Genomic DNA, 25641 nt, shown 5'->3' on the forward strand with positions numbered 1-25641 from the left:
TTGCTGAAGTGATAACGAGGGCAAACTCCTCTTTACTTTTGACACATCTGGCCTAAATTGCAAATTCCAGGGGGGTTCCTCAGGCTGATTTCGACAAATTCAAGCTTGACACAAATATAGTGAGCTTATTACACACTTGTGCGTTACTCCCCGCTCTGAGGAGTGCAAAAAGGAATATGCCAAGTTGCACAACCAGCAAGTTCCAGACCCTGCACAAGCAGTACTTAGTTGATGCGAGTTTGAGTTCCATTTGCAGCCCATATATGATCGAGGGCTTGGTGCCACAAACTAAGTCATTTAAGCTTCCAGTGAAAGTATTGTGTAGTTGGATCTATGCCACATTTTTACAGTATCCACATAAAATTGATAAATGTACATAAAATTAGTCTAAATGGAAATCATTAACTTAACTGGGGTACACTGAAAGTTTAGTATGGATCCGGGCCCCTTGGGCATACAACAATCCTCCCAGGTCTAGTGCATTATGCACAAGTCATAGTAAAATACTAATTTCATTAAGCAATATAAGGTTGTTCTGCTTGTCATGTATCCCGATATGGTCACCCATGCAAACGCTTCTTTTTGATTCTATCGGATGGGCATCCTTCTTTTCATTTACCGCTTGATGGCCTTGTGTGTAAACTTCTTTGTGATCACAGCATCAGAGGGGTGTGCTGCTTTTCATGTACCCCTTCATAGTCACCTATGCCAATGCTTTTCTGTGATCCCAGCATCAGAAGGGCGTGCTGCTTGTCATGTACTCCTACAGCGTCACCTGTGCAAACACCTCTTTGTGATCCCATCATCTTTGGAGCATGTTCCTTTTCAGGTACCCCTTGACCGTGTCCTGTGCATATGATTTTTGTGATCCCAGCATGGGAGAGGCGTGCTGCTTGTCCTATACCCTACACGGTCACCTATGCCAAAGCTTCTTTGTGATCCCAGCATCGGAGGGACATGATGCTTGTTGTGTACCCCTAAATGGTCACCCATGCAAACGCTTCTTTGTGATCCCAGCATGGGAGGTATGTGATGCTTGTCGTCTACCCTTTGACCATCTCATGTGCAAATGCTTCTTTGTGATCCCAACACCAGAGGGGTGAGCTGCTTGTTCTGTACCCCTAGATGGTTGCCCAAGCAAATGTTTCTCTATGATCCGAGCACTAGAGGGACATTCTGCTTGTCTAGTTGCCCTTACAGTCTTACAGTCTTCTTTGCGATGTTTTTATCACAATGCTAACATTGGAGGGGTGTGCTTCTTGTTGTATACCAATTCGATTGAAAACAGTCCTAGGACAGAGCTTACGTTTTCCTGCAGTACTGTTCCTCCTATGTGACACAAAGTCTTGTATCGTGAGTGTATGGAAAGGGGGAGAATAGACTTGTGATGCTACTACGATCTGGCTCTATTCCACACGGATTTTCCGTTCTGGTCCACTATCTGCATCCATGAGGCTGAGGCATCACTTTCCTAGCCAGTTTCCAGCACCGTTTGACAATTTCTGTTAAAAAGTCTTACTGTTTACAAAAAATAAAAATTGTAATGCAGCAATAAGTATTTTCTGTATCATATAATGCAAAAGTTCATAATTGTCGAATTGCCTGCAATAGCATGACTGCCAATGTCCCAATACATCACAGTTTTCTGTGTTGAATGATTTGTGACTGGGGACTGACGCTTGGCTGGAACGTGGTCATAGTCGCTTGAGTCGGGCGGGGCCGCCATCTTGGGGGTCGGACGGTCAGTGGACAAGGCTTTTCCCGGACTTCTACATAAATTGAGATGCTGGTACGGGCGCGCAGCGGTCACGCCGAAGTTGTGCCAAAGGCAAGCCCAGCCGGCTTGGCCCGCGCTCCGTGCCAAGACCCCTTTTAGTTTCAGGTCAGGTAAGCCCTTCACGTGCACATATTCACAAATTACTCTGTTAGGACTGAATACGGCGGGCAAGGATAGGGACTGCATGTGTCTATCTTTTAATGTAAAGCCATTTGCTCTTTCTGCTGTCTGTCCCAAATGTAAAGTAACCCTACCTAATATCCTAAATCAGCCCATTAGGTCTCCTGATGATATTAGGACAGTTGAAAAAAAAATGAGAGAGAGCTAAGACGTGCGGATGCCGTTCTTGTCCCTAGATTCAGTTATAAACCAACTAAGACGGCCACATTTAATGACTGACACGGTAATGTCTGGCACCTCATTGGTTTTTTAAGAAAAACCTCACACACCAACCTGGTTGGTGTCATGTTTCATCATCGGGTCCCAGCTGAGCAGCCAAATGCCACTCAGCTGTGCGACAACACCTGTATACAGTGGAGCAGGTTTGAGGTTTAAGTGAATGTGATGAAGTGAGTGTAAATATAAATGTACCTCCTGGATTCTACCTGACAGTTTATTCTTGGTGACGCCGAGTATTATTAAAAACAAGAGAGTGGATAAAAGATACTATATGTAGCCAAATATTATCCTATGATGGTCAACATGTTTCAGCCCGCTATAAAAATAAATGGGGCTTTCTTCAGGACCACTCAATTGACGTAAGTGAAATTGTGTGGTAAAAAATAATAACCACGTGTTAGGGCTTTTTCAGTGCTCGCACTAAGGAGCACTGTGTATGCCAAAAAGGACTGACCGTGATTTGGCTATTACCTGAAAGAGAAAAGGACATAATCTAATACACAGTCAAGCAGGACTCAAACATTCAGTTTGTTACTCCTTGATGGTAATATTCATGAAATGGAGTAAAGTGCGGCAACACGCAGTGTCAGACATTCGTGCATTACCCATTCATACACATATCATGCAGTCAATAAGCTCTGCTTGTATACAAAACGGTGGTCATGCCATCAAATACTGTAGAAAAATAGGGCCTGTTTTTGGTTTATAGCATGGGTGTTCGGTGCGAACCTGTGGCAGTGAATGGTCAAATATATTGTAATACGAGTCCGGCTATGTTGCGCCGTGAACAAGTAGTAATATTATAATGAGTAGTGAAAGGTAAACACAGTGATTAGTTTAGATAGTTACACTAATCGTTATGATGGCTTGCGTATCTGTTCCTGGGAGGGTGCAGCCTTTAAATCACAAACTATGGCGACAGAGGGAAAGAAAGAGAGGAGGAAATCAATAAAAAGCCTGGCTCTCCAGTAAAAACCAAATAATGGCGTTGCAGTAAAGGAAGAGACGGGTGCAGCGGCCACAGGCTTGTAGAGCCGGCAGCACCCTGATTGGATCAGTCTTACTTGGAGTGGAGGTCTCTCCCGCCGGGTAACCTATTCGGTGTCCTCAGGAGCAGGCTGGCGATGGGGGGACCACACTTATTGTTTAAGAAAGATTACGGAACGGGAACCGGCTTCCGGGGGAAAGTGCACGTCATCACATGGGTGACGTGTAGCTCAGCGTCTAGAACGCTGACTTTGATACGTGAATTCCCGCTAATGGCGGTGTGTAAAAGTGAGAATATTCATTCTCCCAATACAGCGGTATATTAAAATATGAAGAATAGAAGCAAATTAGGACAGTGTCATCCAGGCATGAAACTCAAGTGTTTAAATGTATATTGCTCAATGCTAGGTCATTGGTTAAGCACAGCACAGAGTGTGTAATGCTTATCGAGGAAAGGGATATAAAGATGGCTTTCTTTATGGAAGCATGGACTGACAAAGCTCCTGGTCTGGATTTAGTGACATCCACCCCACCAGGGTTTCTATGCCATACTTTAAATAGGCCTATTAAGAACTGGGGATTGGCTGTGATTTACCATAGTGCTATTAAGGCCGTTTTTCAACCTGCCTCCAACTCCGCATGTGAGGTCTTGTTGTTCAATTTTAGTTTATCCCACCATGATACCTTTAAGGGTATTTTATTGTATAGACCGCCAGGAGCTAGGAACCCCTTTGCAGCATCCATTGGAAGTTTACTGGAAGAGGGCCTTTGCACCGACGCCTATACTATTATGGGAGACTTTAATTACTACCTGGAGGCTGGTACCGAACCAAACAAAGTGAATCTGATCGACATGATCAACAGCGTCGACCTTAGGCATCACGTAAGTGGTCCGAATCATGTGGCAGGACATACCTTGGCTGGCATTTTCTTGAACCATCCCTGCCTTCTGTTCACTGGGTTAGTACCTCTGGTGTGGGCCGATCATGCTGCCGTTCAATTTGAGTTGACTCTCACGGCTCAGCGCACAAGTGGGAAATGTCCGAAAGGACAATCAGTAATCAGAGTCTGGAATAAAGTTGAGGGGACCGTTTTTCAGGAACTCCTTACTTCCACGGCAGGTCAAATTCCTTTGGGAGTGGAGGAGGCTACCATCGCATACACTAAATGGGTGGAGCGAGCCTGTTGTAAAGTAGCCCCAGTAAAAACCCTCTTCCCTAAAAAATCACAACCCTCCGCTCCGTGGTTTACAGAAGAATTGAGAAATCAAAAATGTAAGTATAAACGTCTTGAGAGGAGCTGGAGGAAATACTACAAAGAAACAGAGAAAAGGTTATATAAAACCAGTCTCCAGAGTTATAAACAACTCCTATTGTCCTCTTAACAAAAGTTTTATGCAACCCAAATTGATTTAGCGAAAAATTCTGCGAAAGAGCTGTTCAGAACGGTTTAAAGCCTGCCCTCTCTCTGTCCAGTTAAAGTCCAGTCAAGAACTATGTGAAGATATCGCTAAGTTCTTTTTGAATAAAGTGGATACCATCTTCTCGGCTTTTAGCTGTTCAAGCACTGCCACGGTGAATACGGCAAAATAGGAAATTAAACCCACGGAGTCTACCCCCTATAACCTGGACAAATCCGTACCACCGTCCTCGAATTACATTTTTGGGCTTCTTATGGCAGCTAAATCAGGATCGCCCTATGATCCATGCCCAGTTACCGTGCTCAAATTGTCCCCGGGCCTGGTCACTCTAGCACTTTCATCTATCTACAATGTTATGTTTGAAACAGGGCATTTCCCGAAACTTTGGGAGGTTGATTCAATTTTGCCCCTTCTAGAAAAACCTAGATTGGACCCCAAGGATCCAAACAACTTTCGCCCTATTTCACGTCTCCCTCTTCCAGCAAAACTGATTAAACTAATTATGAATCAACACAGTACAGAGTCCGCTCTCATTAAGGCAACAGAGGAGATTAGGGAAGCCGTGGACCGGGGTGGTAAGGCGGCTTTGATCCTACTGGATCTTTACGCAGCCTTTGATATGGTCCATCATGACATCTTGATGGATCGGCTAAGAGCATGAGGGATCCAGGCTAAAGAATGGGATCTTGTAAAATCCTTTTTAGCAGACCGAGGACAAATTGTTTCACTGGGTAAATATCAGTCTAAACCTTTTGCACTGCCTTGTAGCATCCCGCAGGGATTGTCCCTGAACCCTACACTTTTTAACATGTATGTCTAATCATTGGCAACTCTTATGGGTGCATTTGCGTTTGGTCTCACCTCTTACGCAGATGACACCCAAATTGCGGTATCTCTGCTTCCAGGCCAGGAGGTGGGTATGGATAAACGCTTCCAAGACTGTATGGAATCATTTGGGAGATGGATGTCCGATAATTGCCTAAAATTAAACTCAGGCAAAACTGAAGTTATTCTCTTTGGGAATGATACTCACTTCTGGACCCCAAACTGGTGGCCGGACTCTATGGGCACTCTCCCTATGCCCTCAAAAAAGGTTAAAACCTGGTAGTAATATTGGATAAGAGACTTACCTTGAGTGATCAAGTAGATGCAGTGGCATCGACAACAGCACATGTTCTTAGAGCAGTTAAGAAAATATTGCTGTTTTTTACCATCCGGTAGCCGGCAAACAGTAGTCCCACCACTGGTCATGTTGAGGCTGGATTATTGCAATAGTCTCTATTTAAACAGTCAAAAAAGATTCATGAATAAACTTCAGCTGTTGCAAAATGCAGCTGCCAGACTACTCACTGGGACGTCCATTTTCTCCCCACTATCAAAAGAAATAAAAAAAAAAATTGCACTGGCTCCCGGTAAGGAATCAAGTGCGTTTTAAGTCCCTCTGCATGGCTTTTAAGGCTCTGCAAGGTTTAGGACCCGACCATTTTAAACGTCTGTTTCAATGGTAAACTCCGAAAAGAACCCTTCGCACACTGGGAGCCAAGTTTGTCATAGTGCCTCTTACAAAAAAGTAGTTTTGGGTGGTAGAAGTTTTGCTTTTTGTGCGGCAAAAGCCTGGAATGACCTTCCTTTCCACCAGAGAAATGCCGTTCATCTTTTAGAATTCAGGAGGGGTCTAAAAACCTGGCTTTTTGATAACCAAACCCCTTTTTCCATTCTCTTTCGAAAGGTGAAGTGACTAGCACCAGGATACCCTTGGGTAACCGCTGCACTCTAAAAATGTCTATAGCATAAGTTCTTCCACCAATAAAGAGAGCTTTGGTCACCTCCTAGTGTAGAAGCAAGCTCCATATAGTGCAAGGAGCGAGTGCAGTACTTTGTGGGTTAAGATAAAAAAAAAGTTCATTTGCTGAGGGAATTTGATTTATCCTGGTGCATCAGCTTCCATCTAAAAGCAAAATATTGTGACTATACCTTCTCATTTGGGTTGAAATGTAGCTACAGTTTGATATGTAAAAATTATACATACTATGTGGTTGACTGGCGAGGTGCTTTTGCTTTTTAGGTGCTAAGAATCAGCTTTTAAAAATTTCATCCCTGCTTGATATTGAAATAAAAGCGGTTATAGAAGTTCTGTAATGACCCTGGAGGAGACCACAATTACAAATCGCGAGAGGTGCAGTAGAAATTTTCTTTGTTTTATATCACTTAGCCTTTACCTATTTGCGTCCCCTTTTCCTTTTTCTTCCCTGCAACACTGATGGAAACTTCATCCGAAACCTGCATCTTGCCAGTGACTGAGAGGTGGCAGTTGACTAAGATATGGAATATAGATATTTTCTATCAGATGTGCGTTTAATTGGGTAGGGAATCTCAGCCATCCTCCAAATGACTAGACAAAATGTGAAGGGGTGAGTAAAGGGTGAGTATGGTCAGGGTAGAAATGTTCACCCTATTTTCAACAAAGTTTTTTGTGTTGTAAACTGAACCCCAAAACAGATATGCCTTTAAAGTCTTGCACATGAAAATAAATAGTTTCGAAAGTAGCTGGTCAACCCTACAACTACTGTTATTTAATTCCCTATGTAGGTGAACCTGTCCGCCTCCTTTATCAAACGCCCATCACGTTTGGGGACCAAAGAGGGAAGGGGCAGTTGTTATTTTCCCAGGTTGTCAAGTTTTTTTCCCCCTAAGATGGTTGCTTCAATACAGTGCCCACTCTTAGAAATGGACCCCTTCTACTCACTTCTGTAAACCAGAGAGCAGACGAAAGACAAAGAGGCCTCCTGCTGTATTCTTCTCTACACTACAGGCACCAGGCTGCCCATCTTTGTTGTCCAGAATTGGCTGCCCCCTGCACAGTCAGCAGTCTGCTGCTCTGGTTCATCTCACATCTCTGGCGAGTCTCTATTCGGTCATGCAGCAGTGTTCTGGTTTTCCTGAGCAGTGTGTTGGACTGCCGTGCATCTTTTTTGCCTGCAACTCTTGCCCTCATAGATCCTGCTGTGGGAGTAGCCAGAGAAATCTCCACTGAATTGTACACCGATCTGGATTGCCTGGGATAGATGGATCTGTTCGTGGCAGGCGAAGCCACTTCCACAGACATAAATTGCTCACAACCACTTTGACTTTCACTGGTCTTCTAATATTGCAATTCAAGGCATAGGAGTGGATGGGACACCTTCTTGAGCCTGTAGCTATCCATCAAGGGATAGTTTATAGCAAGAAGCTTCCTTTAGAGATTCACATAGTGACACTTCGGAAAATCAGAAGTGACTGTCTTCATGAAAGAGATGTAGAGCCTCTGCAAATGTGTCGAGGAATCATTTACCAATCAAAAACAGGAATACACGTCATCGAGACTGGAAATTCCCACCCAGCGCTCTCAAAGCCCTGTCAACTTTCCAATGATTTTACAAAGCTACATCTCCTCCAGTTAAAACAAATGTGTTCCCTCGTGATACGAATCCAGATGAGCACCCCTTCGTCTCCCAGTGAAATAGCATAGTTCACCTTAATTTCTGAGAAACTGCAAGGGCACATTTTCTTCTTGCATTAATACTTGCTGCATCCCTCCCGGAGACGGAACAGTTTGTAAATTAATTAGAGGATTTTTCACAGGAGCTCTGCTGGAAGAGAAATTGCCATCTGTCTCCCCAGCAGTGTTCAAAAACAGTTTAACATTTTAAAAGGAAAAAAAAACCTGGCCTCCATTTTGTGTGTTAACCCCTCCTGCATGCACGCTGCGTGTTGTGCGCAGATCTCTGCCTCCCCCCCCTGTCTGTGTTTCCCATCCTAGGTAGTGGGCAGACCGTGTGAGGCGCTCGGCACGCTTGGTACTTGTTGGCAGTCTGTCTCTTCTTCCACAAATAATTTTGGCAGCTGATCCCACCCCCCTTTGAAGAAGCAGGTAGGCTTTTGATTTAGAAGAGGGTGCATTTTCCTTATTTAGGGATGCAGGGCCATTCCAGCAGAGGGGATTTTAGAGGTGCTTTCTGGTAGTTGTTGACTAGAGTGGTGAAGCTCTGGTGGTCGCCGGGAGAGTCGTTCTGAGTGGATGTTTGTTCCTTGTAGGCGTCCGGGACATTGGAGTTGTGTGGGCAGGAAGGCTTGTAGCTTTAACATTTCTGTCAAGTGCTTTCTTAATTGCATGCTTTTCATTATACAAGGTAAAGGCAGAAAATGAAGAAAAGCAATGTCAACAGGGTTTCTGCAGAATGTCGGCTCCAGATGCACAAAAATGCAAATTTGTATTTTTTCTTTTCTTTGCAGTTTCTCCTCATTAATAATTGTTTCCCGTTTACTACCTCTAACAATCTAATGAGCTAGAGCTGAGATTTTAAAGCTGATGTAGTTGGGAGGAGTACACAAATATTGGGGTATGGACTTGATGTCAGTAGCTCTTTGATTCCATCTAGCTTGGAGTCCTGCACCAGCTTCTGATATTTTCTCGAGACCAGACAAAGAAATATATAATTCTTCTCTTCACTGCAGCACTATTAATCTGTCACTGCTTATTTTCATGTCTCGCCCTTCTTCACACCTCCAGAAAAAGATTTTGTCACTTCTGGGTATGAACACATTTATGGTTCTCTTTGCATATAACGCAGTTAAGCTGGCTGCAGTGTTGAGGCCCAATTGCCCTCCTGCAAAAGTGTCTTCTACATTTCGAACAGTTTCTTGCTGTATTTTAGCTTGAAGCTTTAACACTGTTCGCCTCAAATTGGGGTTGGCAGTTTTCAGAGAAGGTGTTGAAGTACTACCGTCTCCTTTTTGGAAATCTATTGACACTTGATGGCTGGGAGGGACCGCAGTAGCGACACAGAGAACTGCTTATACATGAAGACTAAAGGATGGAATATATATTAATATTGATTTTCTGGTGCGTAAAGGACTAAAGGACTAATGTCACTTGTATCACACTCCTAGACCAAAAGTCCTTTCCAAGTAAAAAGCATAATGACCCTATCATCTGTGACTAGATCCGCTGAGAGCAATTTCTGGGTGTCATTGGGCTTGTTGTAGGAGTGCTCTGTAACTCCTAGTGATATTGTTTTGCAGAATTTTAACAGCTTGTAGGGCCAGGGGTCCGCGCATGTGCTGGTGCATTGTCCATCTAAGGTCTTGATTACCTACAATGAGTATCTGCTCAGTTCTCCATCCGTTTTATGCTTCTGTTGTATCTGTAAGCATTCTAATGCTTACTATTGTGTTTAGGGCACTCACTTAAATTTGTGCCCCCCCCCCCCCCCCCCCCCCGCTCTACTGCTCATCATCAATGCCTGGCTAGTGTTAGTTCCTTCTGTTTTGTATCTCTGTACACTCTTTGTAGTGGCTCCAGTGGGGCCACCAGAAACCATATCCTCTAATTTGATCTTCGGTAACTAGAAGATTTATTCAGTGTGATGCTTTATGTAATTAGTGTGATGTTTTGTAAGTTTGATAAACTCGAAGGCTCTTCTTTTGTGGTGTGCATTTGCATGGTTGTATGCTATGTGTCTAGTCAGGGTAGCCGTATTTTATATATGCATATTATCTGTTTGGCTGCTTTGTGTTTATCAGCTGTATTGCATGCGTATGATACCAATGGTAAATTACCTGCACACCTAACTCTGGTGCCAATAGTTTGCTGCTGTACTTACACCGTCAGTGTCCTAAAGCTCAAGCAAGTGGTGACAAGGCACATAACCGCCAAAGAAATACCTAGGCTTGGCAGCTCCTGCAGTCCTTATTTTTCTTAACTATGCATCTCAGAAAAATACAAGATAGGACCAGCTAAGTGCCTATTTTAGGCCTTTCTGAAAGATGGTTGGGTGTAGTCAGTCAGGCAGGGTCATTCCAAAGGGCTAGTTAGACCATGTAGAGAAGGTGCTTCTTGAACCATATGACATGGCACAAGTGTTCTCTTTTTGTCTTTTGTTAACCTTCAATGTCATATTTTCATGATTATTTTTATTTACAATTTCTGCATTCTCAAAACATCAGAACCACTTACTCATTTGTAGTATATATGAAATAGTGTACACTGAAATCAATCCAAGCCACCCTTCTCTCATTGAGTTAAGCAGCCAGTGCACAGATCTGTGTGAAACCAGAACCTCTCCGTTTGGGGTACTGAGCCTAGCACTTCACCTTTTCACCATTCCTTAGGTGGTAAAATGAATAGTGCTGAGTTAGTGAATAATAATTCATCACCTATGGTAACACTGCAGAACAAATGACAAACCTGAAGTATCAAGTGGTGCATAAATATGCTTTTACCATCCATACATTGCATTTGCACATCCTGCAAACCCACAAAACAAAGCCGCATAAGCCCTGTGTCTGGTAAAGTGGACTTCTTGAATCGTTTGATGTAACCCCAAAGAACCATCTTACACTTATTTTCTGAAAGCTTAACATATCTAAAAAGCAAGTCCATGTTTTGTGCTTTTCCTGAATAATGATGCCTGTCTTAGAGCATCATAGAGATGAATTGATTAACACGTGGCTAAGCAGCCAAAAATAGATCCCTGTAAGTGTCCATGACTTAATAATAGCAAATCAATACTACAGGGGGTTGGGAGAGCTGCAGATGAGAGCATGGGAGGTGTTTCAGGGACTATGGGACTGCTGAGAATTACATTTTGCGGCTGAAGCTTTAGGAAATCTGTGGCCCTCTCAAGATACAATTCGCCTACCCGAGTAGAGTCTGTCTGCTAGTTCTGGTGTTCGTGCTTTATGAAATCCCGATGTGTTGCCTTGAGCCTGCTTTCTTCTAATCCGTAAGACAGCCTGAAAAACTAGCATAATCATAGCATGTCAAGTCGATCAGTGTAGCCTGGACTTGAACCTCCGCTCTCAGCGGTCTTGCCTAGTAACACCTCCGTAGCTTGGGTCACATGTTAAAGATTTCATAGTCTCTGTAATTAGCAATGTATTTGTTCTATTACCTAAAACCCGATCATATACATTGTAACCCCGAGGTGTAGCCTTGCTGGTTCAAACCAGGAAGCATTAACCCACTCAAGTCAGACTAACCTTATGGATGGACACCTCTGCTTTGAAAGAGCTGTTTGTGTGACATGTATGTTTCCTGGACCTGGGGGGATATGTGCTACCTGAGGACTGAGCTTGTAATATGTCTGTAGCATGAGCGATAGCTCTGTAATAATTTCGGATTCTGTAAGGTGTGTTGAGCACGTCCTAGAGGTCTCCTATATCAGTCTGTAAGATGTGTGTAACTGAGAAGGTTGTGCTGTTGAACATGTTCGATGCTTGTAAGCAGAGGATTTGCTCTGCTGCCCGTGTTCTCTACCTGTGAGTTATGTGTAATCTTGGGGGTGCATCTAACTTTGCTGCTTGAACGATGTGGTGAATCCAAGGGGCACATTTGCTATCTGTGTTGAAGGCATCTTGAGCCCTGTGATATATTTCTTGCTGTTTCCCAGAGAAAGAGATTGAGGGGCACTACATTTCAGGCATTGATCTACTAAACTGAGCTCTAAGAAAAACCCTTGATTTGTTCACTTTTTAATAATCTTATTCTCCCTCTCTACATCCCTCCTAGGCCGCCAATGAAGCGCACCCATGACTCCTCAGGCTTCCTCTCCAATGGATTTAGTCCTTCTCCCCTTACTTGTAAACTCGGTAAGGGCAGTGTGGTGATGCTTTCTGCACCGATTATGGAGCTCCCAACCCCGCGCCCGCATCGCGCATCCCCGGAGGATGTGCCCAAGTCGGGGGGCACCATCAAGGTCTACCTGCCGAACCAACAGCGCACTGTGGTGAGTAAGGAGAGTGAAGAATACAGAGAGGGTGCTTCCCATCTGCTCACTGGACAAGTGTGGAAAACCAGATTTGCCACTGCAGCTTATGGCTTTATTATAAACTGTAATGTTTATGCTATGTTTAAAAAGGTAAAGGCCCTCCGGTTGTCTTAGAATTTTCATGCAGATCCCTGAAGGTCACTAATGTATTTTTTTCACTTGATGGTTACATTAGCAAAGCTTACCACATTTCTGACACAGTGCATTCATACTCAACTTACATTAGCAATGAAACAATTATGGCAAATTCAACATATTTGGGGACAATAATTCTGTCTTCATTTTGGTGTCATGCACAGAAATCTGCGGAGGTATGAACCATTTCAAGGAAACTATGGAAACGATGGCTAAATTGATCTGTGTCTCTAAGCAAAAGGATATATTTCCTGAAATATTCCCAGTGTCATTCTGAGAGGAGGTGTGCCTGTATCAGTGCAAAGGAGATCTAGAGATTTGTTGTGTAAGATTGCCTCCCTGCACATTAAAAACCTTGGCCTGCAAGATGGCTCTGTGGCAGGTGTTTTATATACAGAGATTTAGTGTTGCACCAACAATCAGGCACTGTAAGTGGTGATAGTGCCGATCTGCCTCTCTAACTAGAACTCTATGACCCCCATTATAAATTAAGAGCTATATTCTATTTCTTTTTTTAGCAAGAGTTTGTATAGGCATGAGAATTATGAGTTGTGTTATCATTCTGACGCCCTCTTAGTTATCCACTGCAAAACTCCGCCAGGCTAAACCTGCCAAAATGTTTTAACGGAGAAAAGGTTCCAAAAAAAGGCAGCTTTTGGAATTTGGTGCATGTTGTGCGTCATTTTCTTGTTGAAAACTTGGAATAGGAGAAACTTACAACATGTGGTAAACACATCACGCACACTTCACCGAGAGGTTTCGTAGGGTACACAGAAGTGCTATGATCAAAATAGAAATGAAGTGTGTGTTACTGCAGTACCACTAATCTTTAGGATTTTAGTTGAATAAGCGTACCTAAAATGTAATAATTGACAGCCCTAAATGTTTGCAGGGCACAGGCAAAATATAGGGCAAAACATGGAAAAAAGTCTTATGTAATGTGCTGCTGGCAGCAGCACCCGCCGTACCCACCACAATGTAAAAACGGCACGCAGTACGTTTCCCTGCACTACGTGGCTGGCACCTTGCAGTGCCTGCCACATAGTGCAGGAAAATGTTGGGGGACACCATAGGTGACCCCCAAACAAAACATAAAGTGCCCGGGGCCCCCAAAGTCCATCCCCGCCAGCCTTTCCATAGCGGGAGAACAGCTATGGAATGGTTGGCGGGATGTACCATTGCAATCCCAACGGTGGTGCATTTTAGGCACTGCCGTCATTTAAGGGATTGGGAGGCCCTCCGTTGCACCGGTGAGCTCAAGGAGCCTGTCGGATGTGTGGCGGTCGGAGTTTCCGACCATCGCGTTACCGCCCGCCATATTAATATGGCGGGCGAAAAAGGGCCTTACGATGGCAGTGAACCCACCACCGTTAGCCCGTCGGTGGCGAGTTCACCGCCATCGTTATCAGATCCTTAATCTCCTTTCCCATACGTGTGTGTTCCTAGTTTACTTATTTAAATATTTTATTATGTCCTACAGTTGTTTGCAGGTTGATGAATATATGTTGGTTTCGTTTGTTCTCCTTTCTCTCGACCTCTGGGTCCCTTAAGGCCCTCAACTGAGAAGGCGGATTGCCTACTCTTTCCCATTCTTCTCTGTTAATCATTGTTGTTGGGTGCAATTGCGACTACATTCTATCTTGTCTTTTCTATTTTGTGCAGGTGAATATCGTCAGACCAGGAATGAGCGTTTATGAGGCGCTGGACAAGGCACTGAAGGTCAGAGGATTGAACCAGGGTTGCTGTGCAGTCTACAGGCTCATTGAAGGGTGAGCTGCTGAAGGAACAGACTTGCAAAGCACAGCTGTTTAATCCGTCCCAGTCACAAAGGGGAGAAGCTGTGTTTGTGTGTCAGTCACACTAGACAGAAATACAGGGAGTGTGCGGTTCCAAAGGGTAGGGGAGAAAGGTCTTTTCTAAAAAGTGCCCTCACACGCCCCAAAGGATGTCATGCTTAATCATTGGGCCTTGCTCCTAGTCGGGCCGGGGCTGCCATGCTTGACGGGCACCCGCTTAGGGTCTCTTTTGACAGAGGTCTTTTTTGGATGGAGTCATAGGGTGAGTGTGGGTGTGTGTGGGTGTGTGAGTGGGTTGAAATAGTTCTAGGGCTGTCCTAACTAAATGTGTTTATTCCCAGGGCGCACAAGCCTAATTAAAAGTAATAAGCCATAACTGGATATAATGATCCTATAGGGCTAGTGTTGTGCAAAGGGTCGACATGTTTCATGCCAGGTTAGCCCCTAACTGGTCTGGTGGCACTTCATCAGGACCAGAAGAATGATAATGGGTATTTTGCACTACCACAAGTCTGGTTCAATGGTTTCTTAACTGATAACCAGAAGCAGTTAAACGCCCCGGGTTGAGTGATCCCGAGGTGATAAACCTAAGAAACCTGGGGAGTTAAATAAAGAGAACAAAAAGGTCCAATGTCTGGTTAAAATCTAAATCAAAACAAATACTCGTTATTGTACTGTATTGTAATTTCATTTATATAGCGCTTACTACCCCCAAATCGCTTTTTCGGCGGGTAGCACGCTACTCCGGGACCCATAGAGGATTAGTGTTGAATTAGTATAGTGAAACATGCAAATACATTTTAAGTGGTGGATAGGTTAGTTTGTAATTTGGAATGATAGCAGAAGGATAGAGGAGGAAAAAAGGTTTGTATTTATATAGCACTTGTTACCCCTGATGGGGTGTTGAAACATGCTATTCAGGAAGCCCATAAAGGATTAGTGGTGGATTAAAATGGTGTAATATGAAAGTAATTTCAGTGGTGGATATTAGTCAGTTATTTGGAGTGAGAAGGATAGCGGAGGGATAAAAGGCGAAGAAAGGTTTGCATTCATATAGCACTTGTTACCCCTGATGGATGTTGAATCTCTTTTCTGGCGAGTAGCACGCCACTCCGGAACTCATAAAGGATTAGTGTTGAAAATTAGTATAGTAAAATATGAAGTAATTTGAATAGTGGATATGTTATTCAGTTATGTGGGGAGAGAAGGGTAGGTGGCGGGATAGTGAAGGGAAAGAGGTTTGTATATATATACCGCTTGCTACCCCTGATGGGGTTTTTAAGCGCAAGTAGCACGCTACTCTGGAACCCAACAGGGTTAGTGTTGAATTAGTATGGTGAAACATGAACGTAATTTTAGTGGTGGATATGTTAGTCAGTTATTTGAATTGAGAAGGGTTGGGGAGGGGTAGAAAAGAGGGAAGAGTTTAGAAAAGTTTGTTTTGGGGGATCAGTATAGTAAAAGAGGTGTAAGATGATGCAAGGAGGGGTAGTGTAGGAGAGAGTCTAGAAAGGGTTTTTTTGGGGATCATATTAGTGGTATGGGGTTAATTGAGAGAGTGGATGTATAGGCTGAGAAATAGGGAAGTGCATTGGAAATGCTAAATTAGAAGAAAGTGATAAATATATAGATCCATAAGTATATTGAAAGTATATAGATGCATAATGGAGGTATGTATATTGGGCAGCATTCCTGGCCCTGGCCCTGGTCAGTCTTGAAAAGGCTCAAACAGGCGACTGCTCTGGTCCTCTCCGCCCTTAGCCTCGATGCCCGGGCTGAGACGCCCTAAGCCTGGCCTTTTGTAGCCCTAGTAATCGGGTGACCTTGTCAGCCAATGGGAACCCTAGCCCTAACACTATCCGATCACAAAACTAGCCCTAAAAATCTAGAACCAATAGGAGACCAGGACCTTACAGCTAATCTTAGCCCTAGTCCCAGCACCCAATCAGTTCAAAAACCCTAATCTCTACGTACAATAGAGGCCCTAGCCCTATCAGTAGCCCCACCCCAAGTCCAAGCAACCAATGGCACAGGAAGCCCTAGTACCTACTTCCAATAGAAAGCCTAACCCTACTCTTAGTCCCACAACCAGTCCAGCAACCAATCACACCAGAAGCCCTAATCGCTACTTCCAGTTAAATGTCTAATCCTAGCCGTTGTCCCACCCTAGTCCCAACAACTAATAACACAAGAAACCCTAATCCCTACTTCCAATAGAAAATCCTAACCCTAGCCCTAGTCCCAACCCTACATTGATTGAATTACAGACCCAGAAACCAATCAGAACACTCAAATACCCAACCAATGAGGACACTAACCCTAATCCAATAGAAACATCAGATACAACCACCATTCAGTGTACACATGTACCAAACAATATCAGACCATATAAGGTCCCAGCGACCTCAGACAAGGTTTGCTGGCCAGGGAGTTGGAAGCTGCTTTTCCTGTTCAGAATCTCCTAGGAGACAGACCGGCTCAATCCACACGTTGGACTTCTGCAGGTAAAGGCCTCACTAACTTGAAATCTAACTATACTGTTTGAATAAAACGTTACTCCCTCTACTGGCTAAAAAACGAAGTGCACAGTCCCTAGTAAACACAGTTTAAACAGCTCACAGAAGCACCCTCTAATGTAGAATATCCCAGTTGCTGGGGGGGAGGCAGGGGGGCTTGTTTCACTGGCTTGTGAACACAAAATGGTGGCTCGGGGTGCACTGTTTTAACATACAGGTCTTAGCACAAAGCAAAGGAGAAATTTGGAGGGAGAACAAAGTCATCAGCAATAAGAGGGAAAACTACTGAGTTTGGACTGCAAATCCCACAATTCAACACGTTAAATGGAAGCAATCATGGGCAGGAAAAAACACTTTTAAAACACAAAACCGGTGATAAAATATCCAATCACAGGCAGGTTAAAACTACAATTTTTAAACTGTAACAACCACAGGTAAAGACAGAAATCACAGAAAGGGAACATCGATTTAAAAAAAACATTTGTTTTGGGGAAGAGCCAGCACTAGTCTGCCTCCTTACCACTTCCTGGACTCTGCTCATTGCAATATAGGGCTATATAGTGCAACAGGATCTAATATTCATCCATGCACCACCAGTGATTGGGTCGATGGCGACGATTCCAACCATGATTAAATAGCGCTTGCAGTGGCTGGAATCATGAAAGAGAGTAGTATCAACAGCTGTTACCAACATGCGATTATATATGGTGACATTGAGGGATTATGTGAAAGGCATTGTATTCATTTGTTATGGCGCACATTGAGATTATTCGTTACAGTTACGCCAACTCCGGCATTAATGCTGCACATTCATTGAGATTGTCGATATCTTGGAAATACGGCGGGTGTTACTAGACGGAAATTCGCACACCAAATTTAGCGTCCCTTGAAATAAAAATGGTCCCTCTATGGGTGTGCTGGTAATTTAAGAAATAGTGGTACACGTGGCGACAAGACCGTACTTGCCGTAGGTCACCGTGTGTCACCGTGTATGTGACCGGGGACTCAACTGGGGCGGCCATCTTAGAGAGGAACTTTATTAACTAAACATTGTTCCTTAACACGTTTGGGCGCGGAGGTGAGGGGAAATGTATTGAAGGAAATAATAATGTACTATGGCCCAAGACGGTGGCCTCGCTTGAGTCTAGACAATTGGAGAGTTACCAATGGAGGTCGCAGTGATGATTGGTTGAAACCCGGAACGAAAGCATCAGAGAAAACACTTTATTAACTAAAAGTGTCCCTGAACACGGGTGAACACTAGGTGATGGTATATGTAGGATGTACGGCAATGCTGATAGCTGGAGTCTGGCACCGCATCTGACCGCTCATAATCAATCAATCAATCAACAAATTTGTAGAGCGCGCTACTCACCCGCTAGGGTCTCAAGGCGCTGGGAGGGGGGATAGTCTCTACTGCTCGAACAGCCAGGTCTTGAGTTGTTTCCTGAAGAAGAGGTGGTCCTGGGTCAGCCGTAGGTGGGTGGGGAGGGAGTTCCATGTCTTGGCCGCCAGGTAGGAGAAGGATTTTCTTTCGGCGGTGGTTTTGCGAAATCGTGGGACGGAGGCGAGGGCGAGGCTGGCCGATCGGAGTGGGTGTGTAGAATGAGAGGCGGTTGTTGAGGTATTTGGGGCCCATGTCGTGGAGAGACTTGTGTGCGTGCGTGAGGAGTCTGAACGTGACCCTCTTGCTGACGGGGAGTCAGTGCAGGTCTCTCAGATGGGCAGAGATTTGGCTGTGATGGGGGATGTCCAGGATGAGTTGTGCCGAGGCGTTCTGTAGGCGCTGGAGTCTTTTCTGGAGTTTGGCTGTGGTTCCAGCGTAGAGGGTGTTCCCGTAGTCCAGATGGCTGGTGACGAGGGCCTGGGGGACCGTCTTCCTGGTTTTGGTGGGGATCCACCGGAAGATCTTTCGGAGCATGCGCAGGTTGTTGAAGCAGGATGACGAGACGGCGTTGACTTGCTTGGTCATCGCGAGGGAGGAGTCCAGGATGAAGCCCAGGTTGCGTGCGTGGTCCGTTGGCTTGGGGGCAGTGCCCAGGGCCGGCGACCACCAGGAGTCATCCCAGGCGGAGGGGGATGGTCCCAGGATGAGGACTTCTGTCTTGTCTGGGTCTCAGTCTGTGAACATCTTGTCATGAATGGCATGTCAGCAGTGCTGTTTGTTCTTCTTAGTACTGTTTTGTAAGTGGCAAAGCAGGTCAGGGCTGAGGTGCCTTGATATATTTGTTTGGATGGCAGTTCTGCACTATTGTATAGTATATTTTGTAAGGCTGGTGGATATTTTAAAATCATGTCCCAGTTTTTTCCACCACTTGTTTTCTCATATCCATTTCCACTTCTCCTCTCTTTTACAGGCGCAAGGCTCTAACGGATTGGGAGACGGACATCAGCCCGCTGGCAGGGGAGGAGCTTCTAGTGGAGGTGTTGGACGATGTACCACTTTCAATGCACAACTTTGTAAGTCCCAGCCCTCTCAGACTATTGGGGCATCCCACTCTAATTTGTCATTGTTGGCAGATTAAAACATATTCCCCAGTAGTCCTTTACTTCTTTTAAAACTTGACGCTAAATCTTGCCTGCACACGACTGCATAGCTGACTGGAAGAAATGCAGTTTCTTAATGTGATACATTTTCTTCAGGTATTTAACCACTACTCTGTGCAGGTTTTGTAATTGAGCAGGATACTGAATGTAAGATGTTAAACCTTCTCTGAATGGTGTATTGTGCAGCACCTGCTTTTTAACGCTAACCATTTCCTAAAGTGCCCTTTGCACTCTGTATGGCTGTATAGCATCATGCCATCGAGGCTAGGACAAGTCTTCCACTTATGAGTCTCACCGGTGGTATGCACTGGAACATCTGTTTAAAGGTTTTCATCATGACAAAACTGATTGTGGATTGTTCACTCTGACTCTCCTAAAAGGTTATACTAGCTACATTCAGATTAAGAAGTGGCTGTCTCTAACATTTCCCATTTCTGATACTATTATTTAATTCTTGTTCCTTTTTCTGTTAATTTTTGTAGTGTTCCATTGTTAGTATTCAATAGTTTCATGCCCCACCTTGCCAAACTTGGATATATCTGGCTTCTCTAGGGAGGAACAAAGGAGGTTCCTGTAGAATTCAGAGTTCTCAAATTAATGTTTATCTGAAATTGAAAATAGGTTTTAATATTAAAAATATAAAACCTAGCTAAAGGCAAAAAAGAAACAATACAAAATACTACTAAAAAAATGAAAGAGAAACCTTTAGAAATGGCATATTTTGACTTCCGAACTAGGGTAGACTGTACAGGATGCAGTGTCATGTTGTTTCCGTAAAGTTGTGGGGAGTAATTTAGATTATGATTGTTAGACCTGGCACCATTGGTGTGGGTCTCCCTTCCAAACCTTCTCTTTTCTTCATATTAGTCACCCCTATGGTAGGCCCAAGGGCAGGGTGCATTGTAAGAATAAGGTAGGACAAGCCCTGATGTGTGTGGCATGTCCTAATAGTGAATTACAGCCATTTTTGTTTTTCACTATTGCAAGGCTACCTGTTCTTCATAGGCTAGAATGGGCTGTAGAAATATTACACTTTATAATCCTAGCAGACTCAGAGAACATGGTAGAAATTCGAGTTTAGTATGCCTGGACTCAGAATAATAAAGTAAATCTTTTAGGAACGTTTATTTTAATATTCTGTGTTTGCAAATACCACTTTTAGAAAGTAGGTATTTGCTTGCCTAACCAATTGAGGCCGCCTCTTCCAGGTTGTGTATTCCTTGTCTGGGTTTGTGTGTGACACAACTTTAAAATTCCATGAGACAGGCTGGGGCAGCCCGGTGGTTAATAGAGAGATATGCATCTAGATGGAAGGGAGGAGTTGCACCTGGGACCTGAATAGGGCTGGGCCTTCCCTCTACAATCTGGCTCCACCCCCTGTGGTGCGTCTGATGTCTCTGCCCTGCACACTGAAAGAAAAGAAGAAAGACTGTCAAAGTGCTCCAGGACTATACTTGCCTTCTATATTGCTGGTTCCACCTCCTGTGGGGCGTCTGATGTGCCTGGCCTGCGCTATGAAGGGAAAGGAGAAGTCTGGTAAACAGAGTGCTTCAGAACCGGCTCGAACTGGGCACAGGCCCCTCTCCCCTCAGAGAACAAAGGATTTTGGGGTATAAGTATTGGGACCCTAATCCCATGAAATTAGATCACTTTTGGGCTTACAAGACAAAACCTCTGCTGAGGAGAAGGAACCTGAAGAAACTGAGGAGAGACTATTCCCAAGCTGATGTGCTGCTTGGGGGATTGGCCTGCAGTGGTTGCCTGACTGCCAAAAAGAGGAGAAAGAACTTTGTGGACTTTTCTTTCAACTTGTGCAAAGATCTCCAAGGGCTTGGAAGAGAGCTTGCCCCCTGACCGAAGTCCCAGGACCAGTGGACTTCACCAGCCTTTGTGAATTGCTGCTGGAAACAAGTGGCTACTTATGACGCCCCCAGAGCGACCGCGCAGCGGGAGCACCGATTGAGCGCCGAAGGTGCGCCAAAGGTAAGCCCGTCTGCGCCCGTCCGCGCCTGGACTGGGCCCGGACCGCGCCCAGCGCCAGAACCCCTGGCCCCCGCAGAGGCCACCCCACCTGCCGGACCTACGACGCCGCCACCCTCAACGCACTCAACATCGGCCGAACCCCCGGGTGCTACCGAGCCACCCCGAGACGCACCCACGGACCCTTCACCTGCCAGTCCTGCAAGTTCTCCTGCATCCGGACCTGCACCGCACCCACAAAGCCGACCCCCAGCAGCAACCTCCTCAAGTGCATCCTGCTCAACACCCGCTCCGTCCACAGACACGTCGTGGAGCTCTGGAACCTCCTCGACTCGACATCCCCAGACGTCGCCTTCCTCACGGAAACATGGATGAACGCCTCCTCAGCGCCCGACTTCGCCATCGCCATCCCGGACGGATACAAGATTACCCGGAGAGACCGCGTCAAACAGACGGGAGGAGGCCTCGCCATCGTCCACAAGAACACCATCCGCATCATGACCAACTCAGACGACATCCTCACAGCCGCCGAACACCTGCACTTCCAGATCCACACCGACCCCAAGACCACCCTCAGAGGCACCCTCAACTACAGACCCCCGGGACCACGCACACAATTCAGCAAAGACATCGCCGACTTCATCAGCCCGCACGCCCTCCCCTCCGCTGACTACATCCTCCTCGGGGACCTCAACTTCCACCTGGAGAACAACAACGACCGCAACACCACCACCCTGCTGGACAACCTCGCCAACCTCGGACTCAAGCAGCTGGTGACCGCCCCCACCCACTACGCCGGCCATACGCTCGACCCAGTCTTCTCCTCCAGCAAGGATATCTCCTTCAGCCACGCCACTGGACTCCACTGGACGGACCACAGCTGCATCCACTTCAGCTTCAGAAGGACCACGATCAACCACCACCAGCAACAGGTTCCCCGCAGAAGCTGGAACAAGATCACAGCTGACCAGCTCGCCGCATCCTTGAACAAGAACCCTCCCGCCAGCTCAGCGAACCCCAACCATGCCGCCGACAACCTCACGAGGTGGATCAGCAACTGCGCAGACGAACTCGCACCACTGAGGACCCCTCCCAGCAGACCCGGCAGCAAGAAAGCATCCTGGTTCACCGATTAACTCAAGAGCTCCAAGAAGAACTGCTGAGCCCTCGAGAAAGCCTGGCGCAGAGACCCGACTCCAGACAACATGACCACCCTCAAGCTCGCCACTCGAAAACACCACCAACTGATCCACACCACCAAGAAAACCGCATTCAAGGAACGACTGGACAACAACGCCCACAACAGCAAGGAACTCTTCAACATCGTTAAAGAGCTCTCCAACCCCAGCGCCGGAAACAACGACATCACCCCATCGCAAGACCTCTGCAAGGTCTTGCGATGGGGTGTCCTTGCAACCCATAGCACAGCAAGATCGCAGACATACACAACAGCTTCAGCCACAGCCGACGCACGCTACAACCGCACCAGCCCAACCCCGCCCCCCACCACCACCATCCTCCACGCTTGGACCCCGATCAACACCGAAGACACCATCCGCACGATGAACTCCATCCACTCCGGATCTCCAACCGACCCCTGCCCTCACCACGTCTTCAACAAGGCTGACTCCGTCATCTCACCCCATCTATGGGACACCAACAACGCCTTCTTCGACACCGCAACCTTCCCGGAGAGCTGGAAGCACGCCAAACTCAGTGCCCTCCTGAAGAAACCAGCAGCAGACCCCACCGATCTCAGAAACTACCGCCCCATCTCTCCTCCCGTTTCCGGCCAAAGTAATCGAGAAGACCGCCAACAGACAGCTGACCGCCTTCCTCGAGACGAACGGATCCCTCGACCACTCGCAGTCCGGATTCCGAGCCAACCACAGCACCGAGACCGCCCTCATCGCAGCCACTGATGACATCCGAGCCCTGCTCGACAACGGGGAAACAGCGGCCCTCATCCTCCTGGACCTCTCCGCGGCGTTCGACACTGTCTGCCACCGCACCCTTGTATAGCGCCTCAGCAATGTCTGAATCCAAGAGAAGGCACTGGAATGGATCATCTCCTTCCTCGCCAGAAGGACACAGAGAGTCCGCCTCCCCCCGTTCAGATCAGAAGCCACCGAAGTCAGCTGCGGCGTACCACAAGGATCATCACTCAGCCCCACGCTGGTCAACATCTACATGAGCCCCATCGCACGCCAACACAACCTCAACATCCTCTCCTAAGCAGACGACACCCAGCTGATCCTCTCCCTCACCAACGACCCCGCCACCGCCAGAACCAACCTACACGAAGGGATGAAAGACGTAGCCGAGTGGATGATGAACAGCTGCCTGAAACTGAACTCAGATAAGACGGAAGTCCTCATCCTGAGATCTTCGCCCTCCGCCTGGGACGACTCCTGGTGGCCCCCTGCCCTGGGCAGCGCACCCAAACCAACGGACCACGCACGCAACCTGGGCTTCATCCTGGACTCCTCCCTCTCGATGGCCAAACAAGTCAACGCCGTCTCCTCGTCATGCTTCAACATCCTACGCATGCTACGGAAGATCTTCCGGTGGATCCCCACCGAAACCAGGAAGACGGTCACCCAGGCCCTCGTCACCAGCCGACTGGACTACGGCAACTCCCTCTACGCCGGTACCACCGCAAAACTCCAGAAAAGACTCCAGCGTATTCAGAACGCCTCAGCATGACTCATCCTGGACATCCCCTGACACAGCCACATCTCCGCACACCTAAGAAACCTGCCTTGGCTCCCCGTCAACAAGAGAATCATGTTCCGACTCCTCACCCACACACACAAAGCTCTCCACAACCAAGGCCCAAGATACCTCAACGACCGCCTGAACTTCTACACTCCCACTCGCCAGCTTCGATCAACCAGACACGCCCTCGCCGCCGTCCCCCGCATCCGAAGAGCCACAACCGGAGGAAGACAGGAGGAAGATCCTTCTCCTACCTGGCCGCCAAGACGTGGAACTCCCTCCCCACCCACCTCCGCCTGACCCAAGACCACCTCGCCTTCAGGAAGCAACTCAAGACCTAGCTGTTCGAGCAGTAGAGGATCCCCCCCAAGCGCCTTAAGACCCTCCGGGTGAGTAGCGCGCTATACAAATGCTTTGATTGATTGATTGAGGCAGGGAGCTGTGACCGACTCTCCCGACCGGCCCGGTTTCCTATAGGCACCGCCTCAAGCAACTTCCGCCTCGAACAACGCAAGCTCTGCGCTCACTGACTCCGTCCTGACGCCGACACTGAACAGTAGCATGCACCGCGACTGGAAGGACACCACGACGTGCAACGCCTCGCTACACCGAATTGAACTGGTCTGACCGACACGGTCACTACTGCTGATTTCGAGTCCTGTGACCGCACCGGAGTTGGGCACCGCCTCACACGCTTTGCGACGCACCGCCCGACTCGCACCGTTGTCCGGACTGATCGACGCCAGCTCCCGAACTCCGGCTCGTTCGCCGCACCGCAAGCTGCAAGCACCGCATCGAAGCACCGTCTCGCCCTGCAATTCAAGCCTTGGATCCACCGACTCTGTCAACGGGCCGCTGCCTGCACCACATTGAGGGACAACGCGTCCTGCAACGCGACGATCACCGGAACCGGCTCGCACATCCGTGCCTGCCGCCCCAAGTAAAAGGTACTGTGACTGAGTCTGTCGACCATTTGAGTGGGCCCGTACCGACGCGGTCTGCTGGATTTGCTAGACTCTATTATTTTTAACAACGCTGTAGCCCGTCAGGGCTATCGACTTGCACAGAACCTTGATTTAAGCGTTTTTCAACAACAACTCTTGAAAGCTAATAGTACTGTAAATTCTTTTTGTCGTCATTGGTCTTGTGGTAACTCTATATAAAGTACTAGCAGCCCGCCCCAGCGTTGCCTGGGGCAGAAAGGGGCTGGGGGCAGTGCACCCGCCCCCACTCCTCCCGCCCCACTCCTCCCACCTGTCCCTCTGTGCACACCCGCTACCGCCCCCCTCCTGGCCCGACTCCCTCCCGCCCTGATTTCAATGAGCATTTACTTTACCTGAGCTGCCTTCCCTCGATCTTCACTTCACCACGCTCCTCTTCGCCATGACGCGCCCACGCTCCTCACTTCACCGCAGCTCCATGCTCACTTCACCGCAGCTCCATGTATCTCCTCCTAGTCATCACGCACGTCGCCAGCGCTTCGTCACGGCCAGAGCAGCGTCGCGGCCGGCACTAATCTCAGGGCACTACTTTTAAAAAAAAGTTATATTTTTAAATG

At 46.8% G+C, this 25641-nt stretch overlaps 1 protein-coding gene across 2 annotated transcripts in view; it reads left to right on the plus strand.

Moving 5' to 3' along the window:
* ARAF (A-Raf proto-oncogene, serine/threonine kinase) overlaps positions 1–25641 on the plus strand; it is a 173591-nt gene that overhangs the window by 63612 nt on the left and 84338 nt on the right. For both annotated transcript variants that reach the window (XM_086940425.1, XM_086940424.1), the window contains exons 2-4: positions 12133–12349; positions 14189–14295; positions 19196–19298. In XM_086940425.1, coding sequence (XP_086796551.1) covers positions 12140–12349; positions 14189–14295; positions 19196–19298 — 420 coding nt within the window. In that variant the 5' untranslated portion in view covers positions 12133–12139. The remainder of the gene's footprint in view (positions 1–12132; positions 12350–14188; positions 14296–19195; positions 19299–25641) is intronic.

Source organism: Lissotriton vulgaris, chromosome 10 (assembly GCF_964263255.1).
Source record: "Lissotriton vulgaris chromosome 10, aLisVul1.2, whole genome shotgun sequence".
In the NCBI taxonomy this organism is placed as follows: domain Eukaryota; kingdom Metazoa; phylum Chordata; class Amphibia; order Caudata; family Salamandridae; genus Lissotriton; species Lissotriton vulgaris.